Consider the following 13,151-nt stretch of genomic DNA (forward strand, 5'->3'; position numbering starts at 1 on the left):
CGTCATCCCGCTTCTTGTTAGCGGGATCTAGAGATACCGCGAATGAATCGCGGTATGACATAGGGAACCCTTTCTTGGGTTAGCTATAGATTTACTTCGCATATTCAGCTAATTTTTATTACAATTACAACAAAATAATTTTGGCTTTGATGAAAACTGTATATGTATGTCAATCCTGTGGTCACAGCACTGGTAGGTGGGTAGGGAAGTGTATTGCATGTGACAATTGGGATACAGTTGTTGAGGAAATAGCAGTAAAAACGGGCAAAAGAAGTATATCTGCGCCAATTTTAATAAAGACGTTATCGGGTAGCGAAATTATCACTCCAAGTCGTTTTTTAACAGGAATAGAAGAATTAGATAGAGTTTTTGGTGGGGGTATCGTTCAAGGTGCTAGCATTTTAATTGGTGGCGAACCTGGAATTGGGAAATCTACCCTTTTGCTTAGAATTGCAGCTAATGTTGTGCAACTTTCCTCTTTTGAATGTCTTTATGTATCTGGCGAGGAATCTTTAGAGCAGGTGAGTCTCAGAGCAAAGCGTCTTAAGATAAATGAACCTAAAATTAAGCTTTTATCTACAGTGTCTTTAACTGATGTAGTAGCAACAATAAAGGAAAATAAAAGTATTAAATTCTTAGTAATTGACTCTATACAAACAATGTATGATAGCAGAATTACATCGGCACCAGGCACTGTAACTCAGGTCCGCACTTGCGCACATGAATTAACTATTCTTGCGAAACAATATGGTATTTCCCTCTTAATAGTTGGCCATATAACTAAGGATGGACAAATAGCTGGACCTAAAACTTTGGAGCATATGGTGGATACGGTATTATATTTTGAAGGTGAAAATAGTAATCAATATCGCATTTTACGCACTATTAAAAATAGATTTGGCCCTGCAAATGAAATTGGTGTTTTTGAGATGTCTGAAGCAGGACTTGTGCCTGTTGATAACCCATCATCATTGTTTCTGATGGCCCATGACAGAGAAGTAGTTGGCAGCGCCGTATTTGCAGGAATTGAAGGTTCAAGACCAATTTTAATGGAAGTGCAAGCATTAATAGCAGGGACTAATATGGCAACCCCAAGAAGGGCAGTAGTTGGGTGGGATATTAATCGATTGGCTATGATCATCGCGGTGCTAAATGCTTGTTGCAAAATGTTTTTGCATGATAAAGAGGTATACCTAAACATTGCAGGGGGACTCAAAATACAGGAACCATCGGCTGATCTTGCTGTTGCTGCTTCCCTTATTTCAAGTGTAGTAAATTTACCGCTGCCAACTTCTTCAATAATCTGCGGTGAAGTTGCACTTTCAGGAGAAATTAGGAATGTCTCGCATGCTGATCTCAGACTAAAAGAAGCACAAAAGTTAGGATTCAAAAAAGCAATTATGCCTAAAAATGGTAATTACTCTTCTCATGATATTGAGATAATTAAGCTTGGTCACGTAAGGGAATTAAGAGAAATTTTTAATTACAATTAAATAACGCTTCAGCAAATTCTTTGCTAGTAAACTCCCTTAAGTCCTCTATATTTTCGCCAATTCCTATAGCATGTAACTTTATCTTATAAGCTTCTGCAAGTCCAATTACCACTCCGCCCTTAGCAGTGCCATCTAACTTTGTTACGATTAGCCCGGTAACATTAACCATTTTGCTAAATGCTTCTAATTGGCTATAAGCATTTTGGCCGGTAGTTGCATCAAGAACTAAAATAACGTCATGAGGGGCAGTACCATCCAATTTCTTTATCGTTCTATATATTTTTGATAACTCCTCCATAAGGTTCACATTATTTTGCAGCCTTCCTGCTGTGTCAATTAGAACAACATCAACGTTATCCTTTATAGCTTGACTTACAGCTCTATATGCCACACTTGCAGAGTCGCTACCGTACTCTCCAGTAACAATCAAGCAATCAGAACGTTCTGCCCAAATGTTTAATTGCTCACTAGCAGCAGCTCTAAATGTGTCACACGCAACAAGCATAACGGATTTTCTCATCTCCTTATATTTATATGCAAGCTTACCTATAGTCGTGGTTTTACCATTACCGTTTACTCCGCATACCATTATTATATGTGGTTTTTTATTTAAAATTAACGGCTGCACGACTGGATTTAATATAGCTTCTATTTCATTCACTAATTGCTGCGTGATAATATTATACTCAACTTCCTTGTCAAATTTGATGCTTGTGAGCCTATCGATAATCAACTTAGAAGTTTTATGACCAATGTCCATGCTAATTAGCAATTCTTCTAGCTCATCTAAAAGCGACTGATCTAATTTTTTTTTGCCAGAAAAAATACTTTTCACTCCGTCGCTAAAGCGAGAAGAAGTTTTTAACAAGCCTTTATAAAGGTTACCAAATAAACTCAAGGGAATACTCCTTTTTAATTACAATATAGAGAATGACATGCACTACGTGTATTTGTAAAGTAAATACACTCGTAACCCATATATTTTGTGAGTAAAATATACTGTTTGCTAGTGCATTTTTCTTTAGTTTTTAACCTAAATATGTTATAATGTAGAATAGCGGTTCACAGGTAATTTTATGAGTTATAATGAGAAAATTTTAGATCATTACGAAAATCCAAGAAATGTTGGCTCTCTGGATAAAAATGATCCAAATGTTGGCACTGGTCTAGTTGGTGCACCATCGTGCGGTGATGTAATGAAATTGCAGATAAAGGTCAATGACAAAGGTGTTATTGAAGATGCAAAATTTAAAACTTTTGGCTGCGGTTCTGCCATTGCTTCAAGTTCCTTGTTAACAGAGATGATAAAGGGAAGAACCATCAGTGACGTTACACAGATAAAGAATACTCAAATAGTGGAAGAGTTGTCTTTACCTCCAGTGAAGATACACTGTTCGGTACTTGCTGAAGATGCTATAAAGGCTGCTATTCATGACTATCAAAGTAAACAAAAGAATTAAGAAGCTACGAACATGGGTGAATATCAAGAAGTAGGCGGAGGTGAAACTGTAAAAAAGAATAAAAAACTTATCACTATAACTGCGGAAGCAGTAGAAAGGATAAGGTATTTATTGGACCAAAAGAAGCATACTAACCTTGAGAAACCGGAAGAAGCAATAGGAATAAGAGTGCTAATTAAGCAAAAAGGATGTTCTGGTTTAAAATATGATATTGAATATGCATATGATACTCGTCCTTTAGAGTCGATAATTGAGGAAAACTGTAGTGATGGCCAAAAAGTTAAAGTGTTGATCGACCCAAAATCCGTCATGTTTATTCTTGGCTCTGAAATGGATTATGTAGAAGAAAAATTTTCATCGGGTTTTGTTTTCAAAAATCCTAATGAGAAAGGAAAATGTGGTTGTGGAGAGAGTTTTCATGTCTAGCAACTATTTTGCATTGTTTGAAATTGAACCAGCTTTCAATATCAGTTTTGATGAGTTAGAGAAAAAATATATTGAGCTAAGCAGGACTGATATAAATGAAAGACAGTCCCAAAACATGGAAAATATTAACAGAGCTTATCAAGTGCTAAAGTCACCACTAGAACGTGCTGAGCATTTGCTGGATTTTTTTGATGTGAAAAGCCAAAAGGACCACTTAAATTCTGAAATATTAAGTGAATCAATGGAAATAAGAGAGTATTTGCTGGACTGCGACGATCTACAATTTGCAAGCAGGATGATTGATGAAAAAATAAAAGATTGCGTTAAAAACCTAATTAACACTTTTGCTGTAAAGAATTTTGATGGAGCTGCTACACAAGTCTTAAGATTGAAATATTTATATAAGTCATTTGAGGAGGTGAAAAAGAATGCAACCAATTCAAATTTCTGAACCAAATTCAAGTGAAGTAGTTTTTGGTATAGATCTTGGTACTACCAATTCTTTGATTGCTATGGTAAATAAAGCTGGTAACGTGGAGATATTTAAAGATGAACAAGGAAGAGAACTGCTGCCTTCTGCTCTTTCATATGAAAATAATACATTGAAAACTGGCTACGATGTCGGTCAAAATGCAATCTACTCAATAAAGCGTTTAATGGGTAAAAGTGTTGAAGAATTAAATAAAGAAGGCCTCAATTTTGAAATAGATCATGAAAGCGAAAAAGTTATTAGAATAAAATGCGCAGAGGAAAAGTATCTTACTCCTATTGAGATTTCTGCTGAGATATTAAAAGCTTTATGTGAGAGGGTAAAAAAGTCTAAGGGACTGGAAGTAAAAAAAGCAGTGATTACTGTGCCAGCTTACTTTGACGATTCAGCACGTAACGCAACTAAATATGCGGCAAAATTAGCTGGCATAGAAGTTCTTCGCCTCGTTAACGAGCCAACCGCTGCAGCGCTTTCTTACTCCATTGAAAAGAACAATAGCAGTGGAATATATGCAGTTTATGACCTTGGTGGTGGAACATTTGATATTTCGATATTGAAATTGCATCAAGGAGTGTTTCAAGTTCTTGCGGTTGGTGGTGACACCAAACTCGGCGGTGATGATTTTGATCATTTGCTGAGTTCAATTGTGATTGATAAGTATAGAGAAAAGACGGCTAAGCAACTAAATTCCTTACTTATCGAATCACGTATTGTAAAAGAATACCTGAGCAAAAACACCTCAGGCATTTTTGAATTCAGCATTAACGGCAAGCCATTTGAATGTGAAATTACCAGAGAAGAATTCGAGCAGGCAATAAGTCCTTTAGTTAATAGGACTATCAATATAGTCACTCGTACTATAAGCGATATAGATCTTAAAATTGACGATATAAAAGGAGTAATTTTAGTTGGTGGTGCAACTAGAACACCATTGGTTCAAAATTCACTAGTCAAACTCTTTGGAAATAAAGTACTAAATGACGTGGATCCGGATAAAGCAGTTGCCATTGGGGCAGCTCTGCAGGCTCATGATTTAATTTCGAGCTCAAAAGATAGAAATATTCTCCTGGATGTTCTACCTTTATCACTTGGCATAGAAACTATGGGAGACATAGTTGAAAAAATCATACCAAGAAATACGCCACTACCAGTTTCAGAGATAAAAGAGTTTACAACTTATGTTGATGGGCAAACAGCAATGAAAATTCATGTTTGTCAGGGAGAACGTGAAATGATAGAGGATAACAAATCTCTAGCGCAGTTTGAACTAAAAGGTATACCGCCACTGCCTGCAGGTTCTGCAAGAGTTGAAATAGAATTCACAGTTAACGTTGACGGAATCTTGACTGTTACTGCAAGAGAAAAAACCACCAGAATCGAGCAGACAGTTGAAGTAAATTCAAGTTTTGGCTTGAGTGAAGCTGATATTCAAAATATGGTTGACCAGTCAATAAACAGCTTTGACGAGGATATGAAGGCTCGTTCCCTTGCAGGCGCTAAAATTAATGGAAATAAACTCATACACTTGGTTGAAAACAATAATAACCTTTCCACTGATCAAAAGTTGAAAAACCTATTACAAAATGCAAAAAACGCTTTACAAGGCAATGACTTGAATGAAATTAACAACACTATCGCCGAGTTAGAAAATTCTTCTTTAGAGTTGTGTGAATTAACAAATAGGTAGAAAAAGCTTACACAACCTTGTGCAATACCCTATTTAATCTCAAAGCAACAGGTAACCTGAAATTAAATGGTAACCAATCGACCTTTCCTAATTTAAATGATAAACCAACTATGCTTACACGCCCAATGATATTTTCCATTGGTACAAAACCAACTTCAGGAAACCTACTATCTAAAGAATTATTTCTATTGTCTCCCATAACGAAAAATTGATCGTTAGGTACATAATAAACCGGAGTGTTATATGATAGCTTATTAGAAATGTCATCTACCAAAATCTCATGTTCCTTGCCACTTAAAAGCGTTTCTATATATCTTGGTATGTTACGATTTGACTCATAATCAAAAAAACTTTCAATTTGCCTTCGCTTTACTTTCTGATCATTTAGGTATAATTCTCCCTCTATCATTTGCACTTTGTCACCTGGTGTTCCTATTACTCGCTTAACAAACCTGATGCTGTCATTTCTTGTGGGTTTGAAAACTACTATGTCGCCACGCTTTGGAGGGGTATAAAAAATCCTGCCGCTAAAAATGTTTGGAGAAAATGGAAAGGAGTGTTTACTGTAACCGTATGAATATTTACTAGTAAAAATGTAATCCCCTTCAAGTAGGGTGCTTTTCATTGAACCAGAAGGTATATGAAATGGCTCGAATAAAAAACTACGTATTGACAGCGCAATCAACAGTAAAAAAAACAATGAAGATAAAAATCTTCCCGTTCTTATCACCCAGTTTTTGCTTAGTTCTTCCAACTTTGTTTTTCTTATAAATTAAGCTTATTATAATACATAAATTAAAAAATGGTAATATGAAATTTTATTTGTGAATGTTATTCCTCTATTCAAAACGATTTTGGTTCATTTCTTTCAACGGTGTCATCCAAGTAGCGTGACACATAACTGTACGAACATTGCAATTTGCAGGTGGCAGATGAAAGTAGCTGATGCACATCTGTACGAACATTTGCTTTTGTTAAGGTAATATGGTGTTATGAAAGTAGCTGACACTGGAATGGCTTTGTTGCATCGCTACTTATGAAAGGCTAACTATAGTTAGGATTATAAGCAACCTATTGAAAATCTTGTTTTTTTGCAATCAATCTGATCAAATTTAAGAATAGTAATTTGTTATTTATATTAATAAATTTAATTCTATTGAAAATAGCTAAAGCATTGAAATTCTTGAATTTTAGCCGGATTGGTAAATGGTAGTGAAATTTCTTTTACTCAAATTTAGGTATTCATTGACCGTTCTTGTTATAAATACCAGAATAATAAGCTACTGATATTCCCTATCTTTTTTATCTTTAATCCATCATAGCTAGCGATGCAACAAAGCCCACTGGAATCCAGGTTGTAACCGTTCACGGATTGTGAGAATGAATAAAGAACTAAGCAGTCGTAACTTTTGGAAGGGATTTTGGCCATTGAGACGTGATGTCAAAAATATCGACAACATTCTTTCCACAAATCTTTCTCCATGTTCCGACCAGGTGAAAAAGCTGTTTTTACGATAGCCGTCTAATTTGCCGTTCTGCAAGGTTGTTGATTGACTTCAGGCTTTCGTAAAAACTTCCACACCATATCCTCGGCCTTAACATCTTAATGGCCATTCTCAAACCATTTACAAGCCTTGTCATTTCATGCCCCCCCTTTTTGCATTAGTTGTGTAGCATCTTTTAATATTAGCAAGGCCTATAATAGTGCAACACTGCCTTACGTATTGCCAATCCAAATTCTACTTGCTGTAAAATAACACAATCTGCTACATCGCTGCTAATCTCAATCCCTCTGTTTATTGGCCCTGGGTGCATAACAATCGCATCTGGTTTTGCGTATGATAGCTTTTGTGAATCAAGTCCATACAAATAAAAATATTCTTTCTCTGAAGAACTATTATTCATGCGCTCTTTCTGCAATCTCAAAAGCATAATTACGTCAGCATCCTTTATACCTTCAATTAATGAATAATGGACTGAATCTACTTCAGGAAAATGCTTACAAATCAAAGTTGGTGGTGCGACCAAGTTTATCTCTGCTCCAAACATTTTTAGCAATCTTATATTTGATCTTGCAACTCTACTGTGCAGAATATCTCCACATATCACAACTTTGAGGTCCTTTATTTGCTTTTTGTGATTGCTGATTACAAGATAGTCTGCAAGAGCTTGAGTTGGATGTTCACTACTTCCATCGCCTGCATTGATTAGCGAGCAGTTAACATACTTTGCCAGTGTATTAATGATACCACTACTTTTATGCCTGATTATTATGTAATCAGGATTCATTGCATTTAATGTTTTGATCATGTCTTTTAGATCTTCTCCCTTGTTAATAGAAGAAGATCTTATTGGCAAAGTTACAACATTTGCTCCAAGGCTTTTTGCTGCTATTTCAAAAGACGCAAGTGTACGCGTTGAATCTTCAAAGAATAAATTTATTACTGTCTTATTTTCCAAGATATGACTATTTGCAACTTCTTTTTTAAGGTACTGGTTGGCCAACTTAGTTATATTTTCTACATCATCGACTGTAAGGTCTGAGATGTTTAACAAATTCCTTCTCTTGTTCATAGTTTCCTTTTCAACTACTTGAACCTATTCTACTTTCTTATTACCTTTTTTCAATAGACTTCTTGTGCAGCAATTGTTTTGGTGAAAGAACGGAAAAAGATAGTAAAGTCAAAATTAAGTTAGAAGGAAGAAAAAGTTCAGCGAGTCAAGAGTAAGGTATATTAGCATAAATCTTTCATCCCAATGTTTAGTGGCGCTGGGGATTACTTCCACTTACACTCATCCGCTATCATAACAGCCTCAAAAAGATGCTTCTCAAGTTCACTTAGAGGCAAATCACTTTGTGAATAATTTCCCCAAGATTTTAGTATATCGGAAGTTTCAACGCCTTCAATAATAGGATATTCTTGGTTTTTTTTAGCGTATAACTCTTGAGCCTGCTTGCTTACTAAAAATTCCAATAAGACTATAGCATTTTCCCTGTTTTTTGCGTTTTTTGTTACTGCTGCACCACTGATGTTTACCATTACACCGTGATCGTTGCGATTAGGAAAAAAAGCCCCTAGCTTGTCTGCAACATTCTTTTTATTTTCTGATAAAAGAATTCTCGCAAAGTAGTAGCTGTTTACTATTGCAACATCTCCCTCACCCGCTGCTACGGCGTAAATTTGATCAGCATCACCACCACTTGGTTTTCTTGCCATATTGCTCACAATTCCGCTTACCCATTCTTTCGTCTTTTCAAAACCATTATTTGCAATCATAAAAGCAATTAACGATCTGTTATATGGACTTGTAGAAGAACGCACTAATATTTTTCCTTTCCATTTTTCATTTGCTAAATCTTCATAAGTACTTAAGTCCTTAGGGTCTACTGACTCTTTATTGTAAACCAATATCCTAGCTCTTTTTGTAAGACCAAACCAATAATCTTCACTGTCTCTAAATCTTGCAGGTATAACACTTTTTAAAACCTCTGAATCTACTTGAGATAAAAGTCCTCTTTTTTTTGCTAGAATTAAGTTGATTGCATCAGCAGTCAAAAATAAGTCAGCTTCACCACCGTTTTCCATTCGTGAAAGTAGCTGAGAATAATCATCAATGATGTAACGTACTTTAATACCTGTATTTTTCGTGAATTCATCAAACAAAGTACGTACTAATTCTTCTTTGCGCGATGAATAAACATTTACCACTTGTGAGTCATTAGTTCCGTCGTTTCTGTATAAATAAGTAATAACTATCAATATAATTGCTATTAAGGATGTGAATATAAAGGCTTTTTTCATATTGGATAAAAAATAACTTCTTTCAGTTAAAGTTACCAAGATGGTACAACTTTAGCAAGTGTAAAGTTCGTTAGATAAATCATAAAAACTTCCTTGACAAGCTTCGCCAGTCCCCTTATCATGAAACTGAAGCTATTTATTTATCTTCTCTGTACAGATTAAATGACAAAAAAACTCACGTATCTGGCGTCCCATGTTTAATTTTTTGCACTATGTGCATCTTATGTCTTTATAAAATTTCTAGGTTTTTACCTAATATAAGCTGAAATGCGCTTATAAAGCATTTAAAATATCAAAAAACGCCAACTTAAAAAATGGATAGTGAATAATTAGCTACCCTAGGGTTTCTTTTGCCTTTTTTTCTGTTTAGTAAATTTCTTAATGTTTATAATTTAGATTAGTTGCGGCTTAAAAGCAACTGAATCGCGGTTATTAAACGTTTAGAATAAAAAAACGCCATACTTGAAAGTATAATGTAAGTAATTAGCCAACCACGGGGCTTCTTTTGCCTTTTTTTTATTTGGTAAATTTCTTAATATTTATAGCTAAACAACAACCGTCATCCCGCTACTTATTAGCGGCTGAGATACCGCAGCAGTATGACGGTTCGCGGCGGCATAGTAATTCGTCATCCCGCTGCTTGTTAGCGGGATCTATGTTAAGGTATAGTAGGGGATCTATGTTAAGAGATACCGCGAATGAATCGCGGTATGACGGTTCGCGGCGGCATGACGAGAAAGGGGCTACTCGGATGACACCCTCTTGGATGGAAACCAGTGTCAGCTACTTTCATGACAAGAAGAGGGTACTGGAATGACAAAGTGGAGGGTCTGCTTCTGTCATCCTATGATAGCTAAAAAGACCTGGATTCCAGCGTCACGCGCTGGAATGACATTGTAGGGTGTTATCTGAGTCCTTTTTTCCGTCATCCGAGGACCGTATGACGTCATCCAAGCAGCGTGACTACTTGGATCTAGCGCTGAATTACCAAGTCCAGTCAAGTGCAACATCATCACCTACTGGAATGTCAAATTTCGGTTGTGACATTACGTTCTTTACAGCTTCTTGAAATCCATTATTACTAGCATTGACATCAATTGTAACGCTTGTTTTGAATTTGTCATCGCTTGTGAGTCTATTAAATATTGCATCCTCTGATGGAATTAGCCCTCTACTGTTTAAGAACTGTTTTGCTGTTTGTTCAGTTCCAACATTATACTCTGCTTTATCTGTGCTAGCTATGGCGTCCCCCAATTTATCCACTAGAATTGATTTGTCGCCGTCTTGTGCAGGAAGTATAGCTTCCGCGAAAGCTTTTTTGTTTGCTGCCTCTGTAAGGTTGGAAGCATCGATTTTAGCAAACGCAGTATCTGCTACTGATTTAGTATAAACCTTCTTAGTATCATCAGTACCAACTGTTGCAAGAGCAGGAACTAGAACATCCACGACAGCTTTTTCTGCAACTTTTGTTCCAAGATCTGCAGTTTTAACAAAAGGATATTTATCAGCTAAGAAATCTTTTGCTATTTTTTCCTGACCAGCAGCACCATATACTTTGTCGTTAGAGGTTGTCCGGAAACAAGTAAAAGGCTATAATATCTGAAATTTTAGTACGGGGTAAAGATGAGAAAAAAGTATCCAACAGATCTAAGCGAAAGGGAATGGGCAAGAATAGAAAAACACTTCAGAGTATCATACAAGAAAGGAGGAAGGCCGCCAAAGTATAGCAAAAGAGAAATATTAGAAGCAATTTTCTATGTATTGCGTACAGGGTGTCAATGGCGGTATTTACCAAATGATTTTCCGCTATGGAAGACTGTGTATGAGCAGTTCAGGCAATGGAAGAAGCAGGGAATTTTTGAGAAAATGAATTATGAAATTACAAAATATAGTAGAAGAAAAATAGGAAGGAATGAGCAGCCGAGTGCCTGTATAGTAGATAGTCAATCTGTAAAGACTACAGAAAAGGGGGGATCAAAGGCTATGATGGAAGTAAAAAAGTAAAGGGTAGAAAAAGGCATATAATTACAGACACTCAGGGTTTTATACTAGGTTGTTACGTAGGCGCTGCTAACGAAAATGATAGAGATGGTATTAAAATAGCATTAAACAATATGAGAACAAAATATACTAAAGTTAAAAAAATGTGGGCTGACATGGGATACCAAGGAAGAAATTTAAAGAATCACATAAAGGAAGAATATGACATAGATATTGAAATTGTTAAAAGGCCTCCATGTAGATTTTGGGTGCACAAAGATACGCCACCTGAGCTACTACCAACAAGAGAACAAGGGTTTAAAGTACAGCCAAGAAGATGGGTTGTAGAAAGGACTTTTGCTTGGGTTAATAGGAATAGAAGGCTATCGAAGGAGTATGATTTACTCACAACATCCACTGAGAATTTCATATACCTAGCTATGAGTAGGGTTATGTTAAAGAGGGAATATGCTTGAATTTACTAGTTTCCGGACAACCTCTTAGCATTATTTTGAACCCTATCCAAAGCTTCCCCAAGTTTATTTACTAAAATTGATTTGTTGCCGTCTTGTGCAGGAAGTATAGCTTCTGCGAAAGCTTTCTTGCTTGCTGCATCTGTAAGGTTGGAAGCATCGATTTTAGCAAAAGGATATTTATCAGCTAAGAAATCTTTTGCTATTTTTTCCTGACCAGCAGCACCATATACTTTGTCGTTAGCATTATTTTGAACCCTATCCAAAGCTTCCCCAAGTTTATTTACTAAAATTGATTTGTTGCCGTCTTGTGCAGGAAGTATAGCTTCCGCGAAAGCTTTCTTGTTTGCTGCATCTGTAAGGTTAGAAGCATCGATTTTAGCAACTATGTTAGCTCCAGTAAGTTTGCCTAGCATAGCAGTTACACCAGGATCAGTTGCATTGGAACCATCAACTTTAAGAACTTTATTTGCATCTATAAGTTTGCCTAGCATGGCAGTTACACCAGGATCAGTTGCATTGGAACCATCAACATTAACTTTACCATCGAATTTAGTATCTGCTGCTGTTTTAGTATAAACACCATTATCACCAGCACCTGCTGCGAGCCGTGGTACTAAATCGGCTATGCTTGTTATAGGCACTTGATTACCGTTGTCATCATAACGTAACAACTCAGCTTTAGTAGCTAATTCAGTATTTGCTGCTGTTTTAGTATACACCCTATTGTTATTAGTACCACCTGTTGTAAGGGCAGTTACAAAAGGGTCTGATATGTTGGTACCATCAACATTAAGTTTGTTAGCTAATGCAGCATCGGCAGCAGCTTTAGTATAAACACCATTAGCACCATCCCGTGCTGCTAGTGCTGTTACGAAAGCAGGCAACTGAAGATTGCTACCAGTAACATTAACTTTATCATTGAATTTAGTATCTAATGTTCCTTTAGGATACATTTGTGGATCCTGGCCTGCTGTAAGCTTTCCTACTAAAGCATTTATAAAATCATTGTCGTTTATGAGTTCTTGTTCTGTTTTATTACTCAATCGATCATTCAACGCCATATCACACTCTCCGTTAATTATAAAAACCATAGCATGCATGAAAAAAGTATAATTTTCGTTAATGCTAGATTTTACATAAGTTTTTTTTGAGGTTTGTCGTTTCAGAATTCTTCTCTTGCTATCCCAGTCCCCTCTCCTGTCATCCGAGTAGCTGACACTGGGATCCAGTTTTCCATATAATCTCATCGAAAATGTTGTAACCACTTTCTATACTAGTTTGCTTGCTCACAAGCAAACTTTCCTGGATCCCAGTGGGCTTTGTTGCATAGCAGCAG

The 13,151-nt window shown here is 36.3% G+C and overlaps 2 protein-coding genes across 4 annotated transcripts; both read left to right on the forward strand.

Moving 5' to 3' along the window:
* The first annotated feature begins 30 nt into the window (after positions 1 to 30).
* LOC123258067 (DNA repair protein RadA-like) lies at positions 31 to 1,977 on the forward strand. Of its 3 annotated transcripts, XR_006507963.1 has the most exons (4): positions 31 to 521; positions 583 to 704; positions 769 to 833; positions 896 to 1,977. XR_006507963.1 is itself a non-coding variant. In XM_044717974.1 (2 exons), exons 1-2 carry the CDS (start codon positions 485 to 487, stop codon positions 1,491 to 1,493), a joined length of 948 nt encoding a protein of 315 aa, XP_044573909.1. In that variant the 5' UTR covers positions 31 to 484; the 3' UTR covers positions 1,494 to 1,977. The 3 variants fall into 3 exon arrangements, 1 of the variants encoding a protein (XP_044573909.1); XR_006507962.1 differs by having other exon boundaries at positions 769 to 1,977; XM_044717974.1 differs by having other exon boundaries at positions 583 to 1,977.
* A 1,508-nt stretch (positions 1,978 to 3,485) lies between these two features.
* On the forward strand, positions 3,486 to 5,919 carry LOC123258034 (chaperone protein HscA-like). The gene has a single exon (XM_044717945.1). The coding sequence runs from the start codon at positions 3,808 to 3,810 to the stop codon at positions 5,554 to 5,556; it is 1,749 nt and encodes a 582-aa protein (XP_044573880.1). The 5' UTR covers positions 3,486 to 3,807; the 3' UTR covers positions 5,557 to 5,919.
* Positions 5,920 to 13,151: the final 7,232 nt, after the last annotated feature.

The sequence above is a fragment of the Drosophila ananassae genome (genome assembly GCF_017639315.1).
Source record: "Drosophila ananassae strain 14024-0371.13 chromosome 4 unlocalized genomic scaffold, ASM1763931v2 tig00000241, whole genome shotgun sequence".
Taxonomy (NCBI): Eukaryota; Metazoa; Arthropoda; class Insecta; order Diptera; family Drosophilidae; genus Drosophila; species Drosophila ananassae.

What these genes read in the sequence shown, in the direction of transcription:
- LOC123258067 (XM_044717974.1), top strand. Translation starts at nt 485, where the DNA reads ATGTCTTTATGTATCTGGCGAGGAATCTTTAGAGCAG. An exon ending in GCGAGGAATCTTTAGAGCAG is followed by an intron (nt 522 to 582) that starts GTGAGTCTCAGA and finishes TTTTATCTACAG; the next exon opens with TGTCTTTAACTGATGTAGTA.
- LOC123258034 (XM_044717945.1), top strand. Translation starts at nt 3,808, where the DNA reads ATGCAACCAATTCAAATTTCTGAACCAAATTCAAGTGAAGTAGTTTTT.